The sequence below is a fragment of the Syzygium oleosum genome, unplaced genomic scaffold (assembly GCF_021117445.2).
Source record: "Syzygium oleosum isolate NSW1041296 unplaced genomic scaffold, Sole_v2.1 Sole_v2.16, whole genome shotgun sequence".
Lineage (NCBI taxonomy): Eukaryota > Viridiplantae > Streptophyta > Magnoliopsida > Myrtales > Myrtaceae > Syzygium > Syzygium oleosum.
Genome location: NW_026607500.1, coordinates 5,287,529 through 5,300,051, shown reverse-complemented (window position 1 = coordinate 5,300,051; position 12,523 = coordinate 5,287,529). Strand labels below are relative to the sequence as shown.

The 12,523-nt window shown below is 39.3% G+C and overlaps 1 protein-coding gene across 1 annotated transcript; it reads left to right on the top strand.

The window, feature by feature from the left end:
• The first annotated feature begins 2,368 nt into the window (after positions 1-2,368).
• On the top strand, positions 2,369-10,212 carry LOC115671519 (uncharacterized protein At1g32220, chloroplastic). The gene is made up of 10 exons (XM_030593120.2): positions 2,369-2,553; positions 3,923-4,040; positions 4,202-4,290; positions 4,847-4,902; positions 4,985-5,040; positions 6,148-6,241; positions 7,689-7,768; positions 8,069-8,111; positions 8,556-8,647; positions 9,763-10,212. Exons 1-10 carry the CDS (start codon positions 2,498-2,500, stop codon positions 9,940-9,942), a joined length of 864 nt encoding a protein of 287 aa, XP_030448980.1. The 5' UTR covers positions 2,369-2,497; the 3' UTR covers positions 9,943-10,212.
• The last annotated feature ends 2,311 nt before the right edge of the window (positions 10,213-12,523 follow it).

Here is a 12,523-nt window from a genome sequence, read left to right as displayed (position 1 = left end):
TTTGCATCCGGATGTCCTCCATTCAATTCTTGGGTTTTATACAATTCTCTGTATGAAACATGACACTTTCTTGAATCAGAGCTTCGGAGCTTCGCTATTATTCACAAGCTAAACTAGCTTGGATTGTGAAAACGAATATTATTTGCACAATTACACACTCTTTGCAAAATCAATTTGGATTAGGCATCCGATACTTATCGAGTACTAGAAATTGGAGAGAAAACAATCTTGGAAGTGGAAAGAGGGAAATTTACCAAATAATTTACGTTAGATGATTCGAGGGACGAGGACTCGTGCCGACTCATGACTGATCGGGCAATGAACTTATTCCTATATTTTCAAAAGCGATTTGAAACGATAACATGTAGCGTTCCCATCATCATGATCATGTACACAAAAGAACTTTTCGAAATACCATATCCAAATTAAGCCCTCCTATCCATTTGCACCCTCGCATTACATAATATGGATTTTGCATTTCCATGCAGAAATCTCTAAACTCCAAAGGCCCATTTGCCTCTCTCAACAAAGGCAAAGGAAAAAAAACTACCCTCTCCACCTAGTCACCAAACCCCAACACCCAAACCCTAGGCCAGCCACACCTGCCGTGCCTGCCATTGCCCGAACACCATCGCCCGGCAGGCCGACCCCCCCTCTCCCCGTCGTGAGCCAAGCAAGCTTTATTCAGAGCTTCATGGACGTTGTTAGCTCTGTTCCGAGCTCGCCCGCGATGGGGCGAGCTCATGCCGCTCAAACTTGCCTCGATGAGCTTGGAACCAGGAGTTGCATGACCAGATCAAGGTGGGGGCCGACCTCCATCCGGGCCTTAATGGAGGTCGCGATCGTCACCGACTTTGAAATTTAAGGTTGGTCATGGTTGTGACGCCACCTGAGCAAGGCAAGAAGCATCGAAAGGAGAGAGAGATATTTGGGTTTTAGGGTTTTTTGTAGTGAAGAAAATTAATGGTGATTTAATAAACATGATTCGATAAATAAGTAGACAGCGGCTGTAAGTGAGATATGCAACTCGAAATTTAGCGCAAATATTCAAGGTGCAAAGTGTAGAAATAAAAAAGTGGTGGTGCACATTCGGAGGGTGGAACAAAGTCAAAGGGTTTTAATGAAAAGCAAATAGTCCTTGAGAATAAAATACTTATTGCAAATTAATTTTTAAAATAAAAAAAAGGATTGGAGACCGATTAAAGCTCATACGACAAGGGATGAAAGCTCAGGTGATAGCCAGCTGAGATCGCGCGATCCCAAGTGAGGAGACATTGGGGCCACATAATGCCGGGCGACTAGTCGGCAATGTCGCGCGATGCAAGTTAGATCTAAGTACGCCTGAGCCTCGAGTCTGGCAGCAAGATTTGCACAAGATAGTGAAGGCGAGGGTAAAGCTGGATTTTAGATAGTTCAATGAGGGCAAAGTTGGGAGGAAAAGAAATTCATTAGCCCCTTCGAAATATCTCAAGGCTCAAAATTGAGCAGAAGTTGCATTGAGTTTCGAGCATTTGCAAAGCAAAACTTGCACCATCAAAATATTGATTTATCGGCCCTCTGGAAGCTTGAAACTGCTTGCAAAAGCTCAACCAAACTAGCACTTGATTTGCGTGAATTCAATTCATGTGGGCCATTAATTTTAGGGTTAATATAAAAAAAAATTCAAACGGGTGCACATGTGATAAATTTACTTCAAATTAATTTTATGACCATGAAAAACCCCAAAGTGATACAGCTGTGACAAGTTTACCCTAAATTAATTTTTCGACCACCGAAACTACAAACTGGTACATCTGTGATAAATTTACCCTATGCTAAATTAAATTAATACCAAGAAAAATCACGAATTGGTACATCTGTGACAAACAAATGGTAAAAATCCATAATAGTACACCCGTCAACTGCCACGTGTAAACTCGAAAATTTGACGGTAAAATTTAACGCAAACTAACAGAGGGTAAAATCGTTATAGGTATACAAATTTGATATTTTTAGAGGTCAAAAATTAATTTGGGGTAAATTTATCACAGATGTATCAATTTGAGATTTTTCGTGATATTAACCATTAATTATAATGGGATACACATGATCTGACCAAATCGTCTACATGTAATCCATTGAGCTCAGATGTCTAGAAATGGATCGCTCGCCTCTAAGCAAAAAAGCAAGATGGTGGGGATGCACCGTAAGCAAAACCTACGCCGCCCAAACACCGGATGCCGCCCTCGCGAACCCCAGAAATGTCAAGGGCGCAGGACGCGCCACGTGGGCTCGAGACCTGTCCGCCCGGAGCGCGCGCCACGTGTCCCCCTCCCTCCTCCCCGTGCCCTCCCCCCAAAAAACACTCGTGGGTGAACTTTGCTTCGCCTTCGCTCGATTCCCTTCGAATGCCGTCGTCGCTGCTGCTGCTGCTGCTGCTCTGCGCCAAAGCCGGAAATTCAAGAAATTCCGCAGGAATTCCGCCCCGACGCAAGAGCCCTCGTTCTTGATCTCCGAAATGAGGGCGGTGGTTTCGCGGTTGGCCCATTCGAGGTCGTCGCTGGCTTCGTTCACGTAACTCTTCTCGCCCCCCTTCCCCTCGTTTCGTTCTTGTTTTTCCGGATGTCTACGGTTCTGGGCTACGGCTCTTTGCCTTCGGTTCCTGTTTGTGGGTTCGATCGTGTGGTCCGTGCCTGTGGTTCTTTGTTGTCTTTCTTGAGCAATTGAGGAACATGCGCTTCTGGGTCGATCAGTATGTCTCTCTGGACTTGCGGCTTGATGGTAATGTTTCGTAGCTGGTCAGATAGGACTGAGTAGCTTTGGAGGGCCTGTGTCTGTTTATACGTATATTGCAATGGGCCAATGGTGAGGGTAAACTGATCATGAATGTTTAAGTGGACATGGGTAATGTGATTCTTGGTGGTCCAGAGGGTGATTCTGTTCAACTTTTCTTTGATCTTCTGGGGTGTGGCTGTTAATGCTTCGTGATTATGATCTATTTATGGTGTTGACAAGTAGTTTTGGAATTATTATGTCATGGTCTGTGGACTATGTTTCCGTCAGCTCACTTGCTTCTCCACTTATTTGAAACTAATGCTTTGCATAATGTGATTGAAACTTGAAAGGCATATTAGATTAATATACAGTGGCGATCTTCGAAGCTAATGTGCTTGGTGGAGATGGGCAAGCTGATTATATGTAACTGATGTCCTGGAATCACTGTTATGGGGTCAAGAGAGATGCTCATTTGATAATCTGAGTTTGTTTTGGGCATGAATCTTGAGTAACTTTGTCTCACTGAAGCTATTGTCATCATTGCCATTAACCTTGGATGTTTTCAGAGACCATCACTTACGTTAGCTGATGTTGGCAATGGTTGCTTCAGAGATGACAACCTCATCCATATTTCTGATGATAACTACTTTTTTTCCTCTTTTCTCCAATAAGAATAGTTATGAATATTCTGCTTTGATGTATGCAATGCCTTACTTTCTTTGCTGTTTGGTGGGGTTTGTTCCCTGTATCTAGGTATGGTAAACTTTTCTCGATGCTCCTTCATCTTTCGATTTTTTAAGTTTTACCTGTGTTTTTATTGCTTGATTGGAAGAATTTGTATCTTTCAGCATTTGGCATGCTAATAACATGGTGGGATTCAGAAGAGTGGAACTACAAAGATAATCTGCATATGACATTAATTAAGAGGTTCCAAGTGACATGAATTTAGAGGGTCTCAGAATCTTTGATTGAGCACATTGATGATGTGATAAAACTTAGAAGTAGAAGTGCAGCACATTAATGGAATTGCCAGTCATGTAGTTTTTGCAATTTTATATGCTTGAAAGTTTTGGTAGAGAATGGTCTGAATAATGTCTTTTTGTCCTGATGTATTTGGTCAGTTGCAAGTAATATGCATATATTGGTCTTGATGTTTGTCATCAAACAGTAAAATATCTTCGTCTACGAGGTGGAGACATCTTTCAACAGAATCTAACAAGGTTGATGAACCCTTTAAAGTTGAGGAAGCAGAGACAGTTAATATCCCTCCACCACCTTCAGAAAAGGTACTTTGCTAGACATTGATTACTTCTAATTGTTGTTGAAGTTGAACAAGGAGAACCAACCTCATGTCACTATCTTAGGATTAGCTGTATTTACTGTTGCTCATACTATTGTTTTTCATTTTCATATGCTAAGGCATGTTGCTTTCTGTCACTTTGATTAGCTACTTGTATTGGGCGGGAATGGATTTGTTGGCTCACATATATGCAAAGAGGCTCTAAATCGTGGATTGGTTGTTGCTAGTCTCAGCAGGTATGATATGAACAACAAGAATGTGTCTTAATAATTTGTACTTGACAAGTTTCTCCATAAGACTATTAGAGTATATGTATTTATATACAGACATGCGGGGCTATGATAAGTATATTCAGTGAGACCAGTAGGGTAAATGCCTATTCATGATAGATGTACTGCTCTTATTTAAGTTGATTAGCTTTTAGGAGAAAAGATGTGATGTAACCCATTGGAATGAATAGTGCCCATTGTTGATAGAAAAGAAGATGATGAAAATTGATTATGCATGCTGCTTCATGATTATCAATGGCATATGGTGTGGACTTATTATTTTCAAGGACATAAAGTAAATCTTTATCTCAGAATGCCTTGGAGCTTTATAAATATTCAGATGATTAAATTGTCGGCTTTAGATCCAAGAGGTATCAAATCTTTGGCGAACTTAGATTTTTCTTTTTTGACGGTTAGACAAAATTCTATCAATATAGGTATTAAGGGGATAAATGCACTTCATCTTGTTGGACTCGTTCTTTTTCAGCCTTTAGGCTTACGTATTTTTGCTCCTTTCATTCAGGTCTGGAAGGTCGTCTTTACATGATACGTGGGCTAATGATGTCACCTGGCATCAAGGTTTGGTAGTCATTTGAAGCAGTCTCATTTTGCGAGATTTTAGATTTGTTATACTCTGATAATTCCACTCCCTATCGGTTAGGCAATCTTCTTGCACCTGAAACCTTGAAGGACGCTCTGACTGGAGTCACCTCTGTTGTAAGTTTCTTAAGCTCTCCATGCATAATGTAATTAGCATCTCTTGTTAGATATCACAGTGTCTAGTATAATAAGAATCTCATGCATCATAAGAAGTTTACTTTTTTTTTTGTGGTCACTTATCTGTTCAGTATTAGTAGTGGGTCTCTTGAACCTATTAGTGTGATACTCAGAATTTAGCCACATAAAATGATTGACTTCATAAGTAATCGGTAAAATGCTAGATCCATCACTGTGGAAACAGCTGCTTTTAGTTCTTTTAAATTATATCTTTTTGTTAACCTTTCCCTGGATGTTTATTACATCATTGTTGCTAATCGAATAAACGTGCTCCTCCATGTGTAAGAATTGCTAGCCTGACTCTCTGTGTGCGCGTGCGTGTCTCTGCGTGTGGGCATCCACACCAACACTGATACGTCCATGCTCACACCATACTCGTACTTTGAGGATGCTTGCACATGTCTGCCTTTCCAGTGTAGTAACGCCTTACATAGGAGATGTGTGATGTGTGTCGTCTTTGGAGGTAGGGTTGATACTGGGTGGCGATTTAGATGGTTTAAATAACTTGATTTTTTTAACTCCAGTATTTAGAGGATGGCTTAAGGCGATCAATGATCCCATGGAGAATTTTTTTTTTTAACTGTCCATATTGGACAAGCCTTGTTGGTTTCACAATGTCGTAGTCCAATCTTCTGACAAGCCCTGTTTGTTTCATATTATCTGTGGTAGTCCAATCTTCTATAGTGGGTTGAGATAATCTTGGCTTGTGAATTTCAAATTCTGCAAATGAGGATTTGGTGAGATCGTATCTCTGCTAATATCGTTGTGTGATGGAAGATACTTCTGACTGAAGTTATCTGTTGTTAGCTTTGCACTTACCAGAAGTGGTGTAGTTCTATTTACCACTGAATGGAAAATGAAGTGCATGCATGGCTGAGTGGAGACATGCTTGTGATTGGTAATTATGAATCTGTTATGTAAATTTTGTTTTCCATATAGCTTTCGTAATTTGAATTTCACTGATCTTTAGGGATTCAATAAAGCAAGAATAGGATGTCCCTATGATCTGGGTGACAAGTTGATCTTTTATGCTAATTTGTTGTCTAGATATCTTGTGTCGGTGGTTTTGGATCCAATTCTCATATGTACAAGATCAACGGGACTGCAAATATCAATGCAATTAGAGCTGCTTCAGAGCAAGGTGTGTAGTTTTGCCTACTTTCCCCTTGGCATTTCTGGTCACCACTCGCCTGTGAAATTGTGCATTTTGTCAGTAATTTATGAATATAGGTGCTACATTCTCTGAAACTATTATCCATGCTTTTCCCTACTATTTTGAATTGGCTGCATATGTATATATCTAGGTGTAATTCTTATCACATTTTTTGATGTAAGAGGATTCATTTAACCAAAAGTTGATCATGTTAAGGTTTGTACTTATCTGTTGAGATTAAATTCCTTGCTGCATTCAATTGCCTGGAATATTAGCAGATTCTTGATACAATTCATTTTAAACAAGTGTGCCTGGACTTTTTCCCCTGCGTGCAGTACTTTGTTGTTGTTTTTTCTGAAGTGCCGGATTAGTTTGAATTATTATGTCTGTCCTCTCCGATAATAGGTACCACTCTCTCGTATCTTGTCATAACCCTTTTATAGTTTTTCGTTTGATATGTGATTATAACTGTCTATCTATCGTTATAGCAAGGGATCATTCATGTATCTGCCTAAATAGGTGTCATTACAGTTTATGAGGTATCAATTATCATGTTATAGTTTATTCCTCATAAACTGTAGTTGAACTTGATTTTGACACCATCTTAGAGAGTTAAACCCAAAATTGTTAGGTGAAGCTGTGGTTTAATATATAAACACTACGCATCTCTTGGGTCTTTGATCACTATGCTGCTAGTGTGTCCTGGGAATTTTCTCTCTCTTTGATACCTTTTATCTCCAGAATAATCTTGTTAGGTTTTTTAAAATAGTACTACCAATTGTGCTCACAGATAGCTGAAAAGTATGAGTATTCATTTTTCCCCTTTAGACTCTTATAATATCTGTTTGTAGGACTTGCAATATGGGAAAAATAGGTCTACTCTTTCTCTCCATGTAGGCATTCTTACAGCGTCATTATGAACAGTTTATTTTGAACAAACTATGCTTTCAAAGTCTGCTGCTTTTATCCTAGAAGTATTCTAATTTCGCGATTAGCTCAGCTTTGACTTTTCTGTCCAGCAACATTTAGTGGCGTTTTGCTAAATCTCATGAATGCTGGGTTTCCAGTTGCACTTCTATTGACTTGGCTAGTGTTTTCAGTGTAGTTCGGAAGATTTACATGTTGATCAAAACTGTTTGCTAAAAGCAGTTTCTTGCATGGATTCAGCAAATCAACCATTTTATTACCTCAGGGATGTTAAACTGTTACCACAAATTGCGAATTCCTAGGTGTGCTGTGTGGACTGTCTGTTGGCTAGCATAGACATTGCTGAAGTACTGATTATAGACCGTTTGCTGTGAACTATTGTTGTTCAAACCATTTCATTTGCTGTGGACTGTTTGCATCGACAGGTTCTTTCATGATATTCCTTCAGGAAACTTTATCTGTATACAATGGTATGGCTAGATATACTTGTGACCTGTATCTCTTGCAGGTGTAAAAAGATTTGTATACATCTCTGCAGCCGACTTTGGTGTAGTAAATTATTTACTCCGAGGATATTATGAGGGAAAGGTATTGTTTATAAACTTTACATCTTGTCAAGTGTATAGAATTTGGTAGTTAAAGCTTCAATTATTTGGAGGCCTAGTTATAATCCATAAATTGCTCTAATGCTCTTTATTGAAGCTTTTTGTTAGTGCAAGTTTAAGCAGACTATGGGTAATTGCTTTCTGAGTGCAACATCAAATCTATAAGCTGGATTCAACTGCTCACCATATAGATAACATATGCTTCACGTCAACTTGAAGAATAATGAGCTTCTCTGTTTGATTTCGACTTTACTGAATTCTCTTTAATTTATTTTGGCTGCAGAGAGCTGCTGAAACAGAGCTGCTGACAAAGTTCCCTTATGGAGGTGATATAACTGTTTTTCGTTTACTTGTAAATAGGCCGAATTAGGAATCTGCACACTAAAAGGGTTAGTGATTTACTACAAGTGCCTCGCATCCTGTGCCTGGATGGATTTGTATGGGATAGGGGTCAATAACTGAGGGCAGTTATCTTATTATTGGATCTTGATTGATGTGCTTATGCTGGCCCTATGGTTTTTAAGTGTATGAACAGTAGAAGTCTTGAAAGACTGACTGTTTTTCCTTTCCATAGTTCAAGAATAAGGCCAGCACCAATGCCTAATTGCTGTTCATTATCCTACAAAAATTGACAGTCAGATGTTGCATGATTTCGACCAAAAAAAAAAAAAAGATGTTGCATGATAATCAGACAGGAGCATTGCTATGCAATCTGCACTGCACAATGGCTTTTGTATACCAGAAAAAAACTAACCTTTTCATATACTCAGGAGTGATTTTGAGGCCTGGGTTTATATATGGGACTCGCCGGGTTGGGAGCATGAAGATACCCCTGGGAGTGATTGGATCTCCTTTGGAGATGGTAAGTTGACCTGTTCCTCAGTATTAACTGTTCTTCTGCAGCTACTCAATTTTTGAAAACCTCCCACATTCATCTAATCGTGAGTTTCAACTAGACTTTTCTTAACATTCTTCGTTTCTTAATTTATTACAATCACATCATGAATTTCCAACTTGGTTGACTGCATTCACCAATGGATAGAATAAGTAGCTTCTGCTTTGGGCTCTGTTGCTAGAACAGCCTAAACTATTCAATTGTTTACAGTTGATGTCTGCTCCACTTTGTGGTTGATCACTGAGCAACTGGCTTTCCCTGCTTGGAATAGAAGCAGTTCTCTCTTTACTCTTTTTAGCGAATTTGGTCTTATTTTTTTGGCTCTTTCTTTGATCGTCTTTTTTTCCTTTTTGTGTAAAAAAATAATAAAACTATCCTATTTCAAATATGGGGAAGATGCAAACCAGTTATGAGGATTGGGTTCATATTAATGCCATATCATTGTGTGGAGCCCTAACCTTTCAGTTCGTTTTTGGGGGTAGTAGATCCTCTCACTCATTCTATAGATAAATGAAGACTTCTAAGCAAAAGAACCTTTCTGAGAGGTTATATTCTTGTTTTGGGAAATGATGGAAAATTTTGATTTGCGGCTCTGAAACTCTGCCTTGTTGCAGTAACCATCATCATCAACAAACGGGCACTTCTGCTTTCATGCTCGAAGCATGCTTAATTCTTCATATGAGCAAATCTAGTAAGAACTGGTCACTTTGTCACCGACAAGGACTCTTGTGATGAAACAAACATTAGATATTCCCACCTCTAACAGGCGAGTTAAAACATTTTGGAAGTGGACCAAAAGCCATCTCATCTGTTTTGCATTGAATGTGGCATGTTTTTGACACTTATCTGTGCGAGGTCCTACACAAAATGGTCTACGCTTTGCTTTAATGATATTGGTCAAAGTCTTGCTGTCTATAATCATGGCCTGTATTTTACTGTCCTCCATCATTTGGGATCGCTGAGAATATTTTGCTAGTACCTTGCTTGAGTTGACCCAGAACTTGGAAGTTGCCATGCCTACCATATTTATGCCAACTTTATCTTTTCCGAAGAGTGATTTCTTGGTGTCTCAATGTTTGCAGATCTTTCAACACACGAAGCCACTCAACCAACTACCGCTCGTCGGCCCCCTCTTCACACCCCCTGTGAATGTCACTGCGGTGGCGAAGGTGGCTGTTCGAGGAGCTACGGATCCCGTCTTCCCTCCAGGCATCGTAGACGTCCACGGAATACTCCGATATAGCCAACAAAAGTTGAAGTAGAAATGGTCCCACACCTGTCCTCTTTATTGGTTCAATCTTATAGAGCTGTTAATAACATGACCATTCGGATGTCTTTTTCAAATCAAAAGGTTTTCACGTCTTTTTGGAGTCTGCAGATTCCTGTAGGACCAAGAGATGAATTGTTAGTTCAGACCTTGAAGGCAATAATTGCACTTGAAAATCCTATGTATATTGTGGTTTCACTTCTTTGAGTCATAGATAATTACATTGGGCAAGAATAAAATAGCATTGCGTTGTTCTCACCCTCAATGTGATGTGTGTTTGCCAGACTCATTTACTTTTGGCGCAGGATCCAATAACATATTAAGCTGAAAAGTTTGAGAGGATTGCAAGGATTAATAGGCCATGCAAGAGCACTTCAATTGATCATCAGTTAGGGTTGTAGGGTTTCCAACCAGTCATGGTTTCTTTTCATACCATTTCAATTGATCATACATTCCAGTGGGTCAGTTTCTTCTTGCTCTCATTCTTACAGGCTTTTGAACTTCTATTTATTTTCACCGATATCACTAAGTATATTATTGATTCATATGAGGACAGTGTACCATACGAACAGATAAATTTGTATGTATTATGTTCGACCTTTGGATCTTGTGAGTCTCACTTGAGATCTATCGGATCTAAGCTCCGGTTGGAGCTTTTCCAAAGTTGGTTTTTAAGTTCTAAGAAGGTATATTTGCCAAACGGCTCCATGTCGATTGTCTGACTTGGTCGGTGATCTTGACCTGGAAGAAACAATTCAGGGAAGATTTATCTTCATGAATACAGACAGTGAAAATCGTTATTGGAGTCCTATTTCGCTATATCAAATCAGTCAAAGATTGAACTTCCATTTGAATTCAAGAAAAACATATTTTTCAAAATACTTAATCCACTACAAAGGGGCGACCAGGCAAAACTGTCTAGTGTTAAGGAAGATATGAACACAAGATCTTAATTGTAATAGTTCGATGCAAACGATTCGGTTCGATGCATCACTTACCCAAATTGTGCTGGTCCACAAGCACAATGTTGACCTAACCGAAATTTCTGAATGTTTAGCAAGTCTTCTCAATGTTTACTCACTTATGCTTTGCACAAGATTTGTTCTTATTTGCTCATGGAGATATAGATTCCGTCTTTTTCCTTGTAGATGCCCTTGACGAATTTGCAGTTCTCACTAGACTGCGGTTTAACCTTGACAAATGCCAAATCTTTTTATCCAAGTTAAATGAGAATGAGAAGCTCCTTATATTGGGCTACACGCCTTTTTTCATAGGTACACTCTCTATCAGAAACCTGAGCGTTCCTCTTGTTATTAGAAGAATCACTCACGACTGTAAGAGTCTTACTGACAAGATCTCAAAGAAAATTGAAAGTTGGGGCACGAAGCATATGAGTTATACAGAGCATCTACAGTTAGCCAAATCAGTCCTCATCTCTATCTGCACCTATTGGATGTAAATATTCTTACTTCCAAAGCAAGCTATGTATGAGATTGATAAGAGGATCCATCAATTTCTGTGGGCAGGTAATACAGGGAATCATGGATTGTACAAGGTGGCATGGCATGTAGTTTGCTCACCTAAAAGGGAAGAAGGATTATGATTGCTCGATCTGAACTTATGGAACAAAGTATTGTTAGGCCACATGATGTGGAACCTCATCAATCATCCATCGTCTTCCCTTTGGAGTATATGGGTTCACAACACCAAATGCAAAGGCACTCCAATTACGCAATTCAACATTAGGGGCAGTATGGCTTGGAGTTGGCGATATCCTTAAATTGTGACTTGTTTTAACCTCGGTTAACCATTGCTCAAGATATCATTGCCGAGAAAGTTATGATGAACTCAGACATGTGGGACCAGTGGTGGAGCGGTATAACCTAATTTGGACCAACGGCATTAGCAAACACAACTTTATTGGCTAGCTTGATGCAGAAACAAACTATGGATAATAGAGATCGTCGGCTAATGGATGACTTTAGTTGGTATCTAGTGTAGAAGATTGAACACATTTATTTTTCCAGCGTGAGTGGACAGACAGCTTGTGGCGCAATATCCTTGCATAATAGGGGATTAGGCGTCCTTTAAGAGGATGGAATGAGGAACTTCAATGGCAAAGACTTGGCGGCAAGGCTTCTCAAGGTTTTCCTTTTAGCAACCATTTTATGGTGTTTGGATAGAGCGAAACCGAATACGGTTTCAAAGCAAGTCAACTAACATCCATATTATTTTGGTTAAGGTGAGTAAAAATGTAAGAGGTGTTAGACATTCCCAGACAAATGTTGTATTGAGTACTATATGGAGACTTCCAACCTCCATTTTTTCGATTTATTAGCACTATTTGTAATGTTAGGGGATGCCCCTAAGCTACTGTACTTCATCCACTTTATAATGCTAACATTTTACACCTAAAAGAAGAAAAAGAAAAAGAAGAACTACGTACCAATAATGTTTTACTTTGTAATGGACTCATGAATTCAACATACACAGTAATGGGTCTGAATTATGTAATTTCAAGACGCGAAATTCACTCCGATAACTTAATCATGTTAGATAAAAGTGTTTATTTAGTA

Bases quoted from the DNA above. Each gene is read 5' to 3' on its own strand.
- LOC115671519 (XM_030593120.2), top strand. From the start codon at position 2,498: ATGAGGGCGGTGGTTTCGCGGTTGGCCCATTCGAGGTCGTCGCTGGCT. The intron at 2,554-3,922 runs GTAACTCTTCTC...GTCATCAAACAG, and splicing joins TCGTCGCTGGCTTCGTTCAC to TAAAATATCTTCGTCTACGA. The intron at 7,769-8,068 runs GTATTGTTTATA...TTTTGGCTGCAG, and splicing joins GAGGATATTATGAGGGAAAG to AGAGCTGCTGAAACAGAGCT.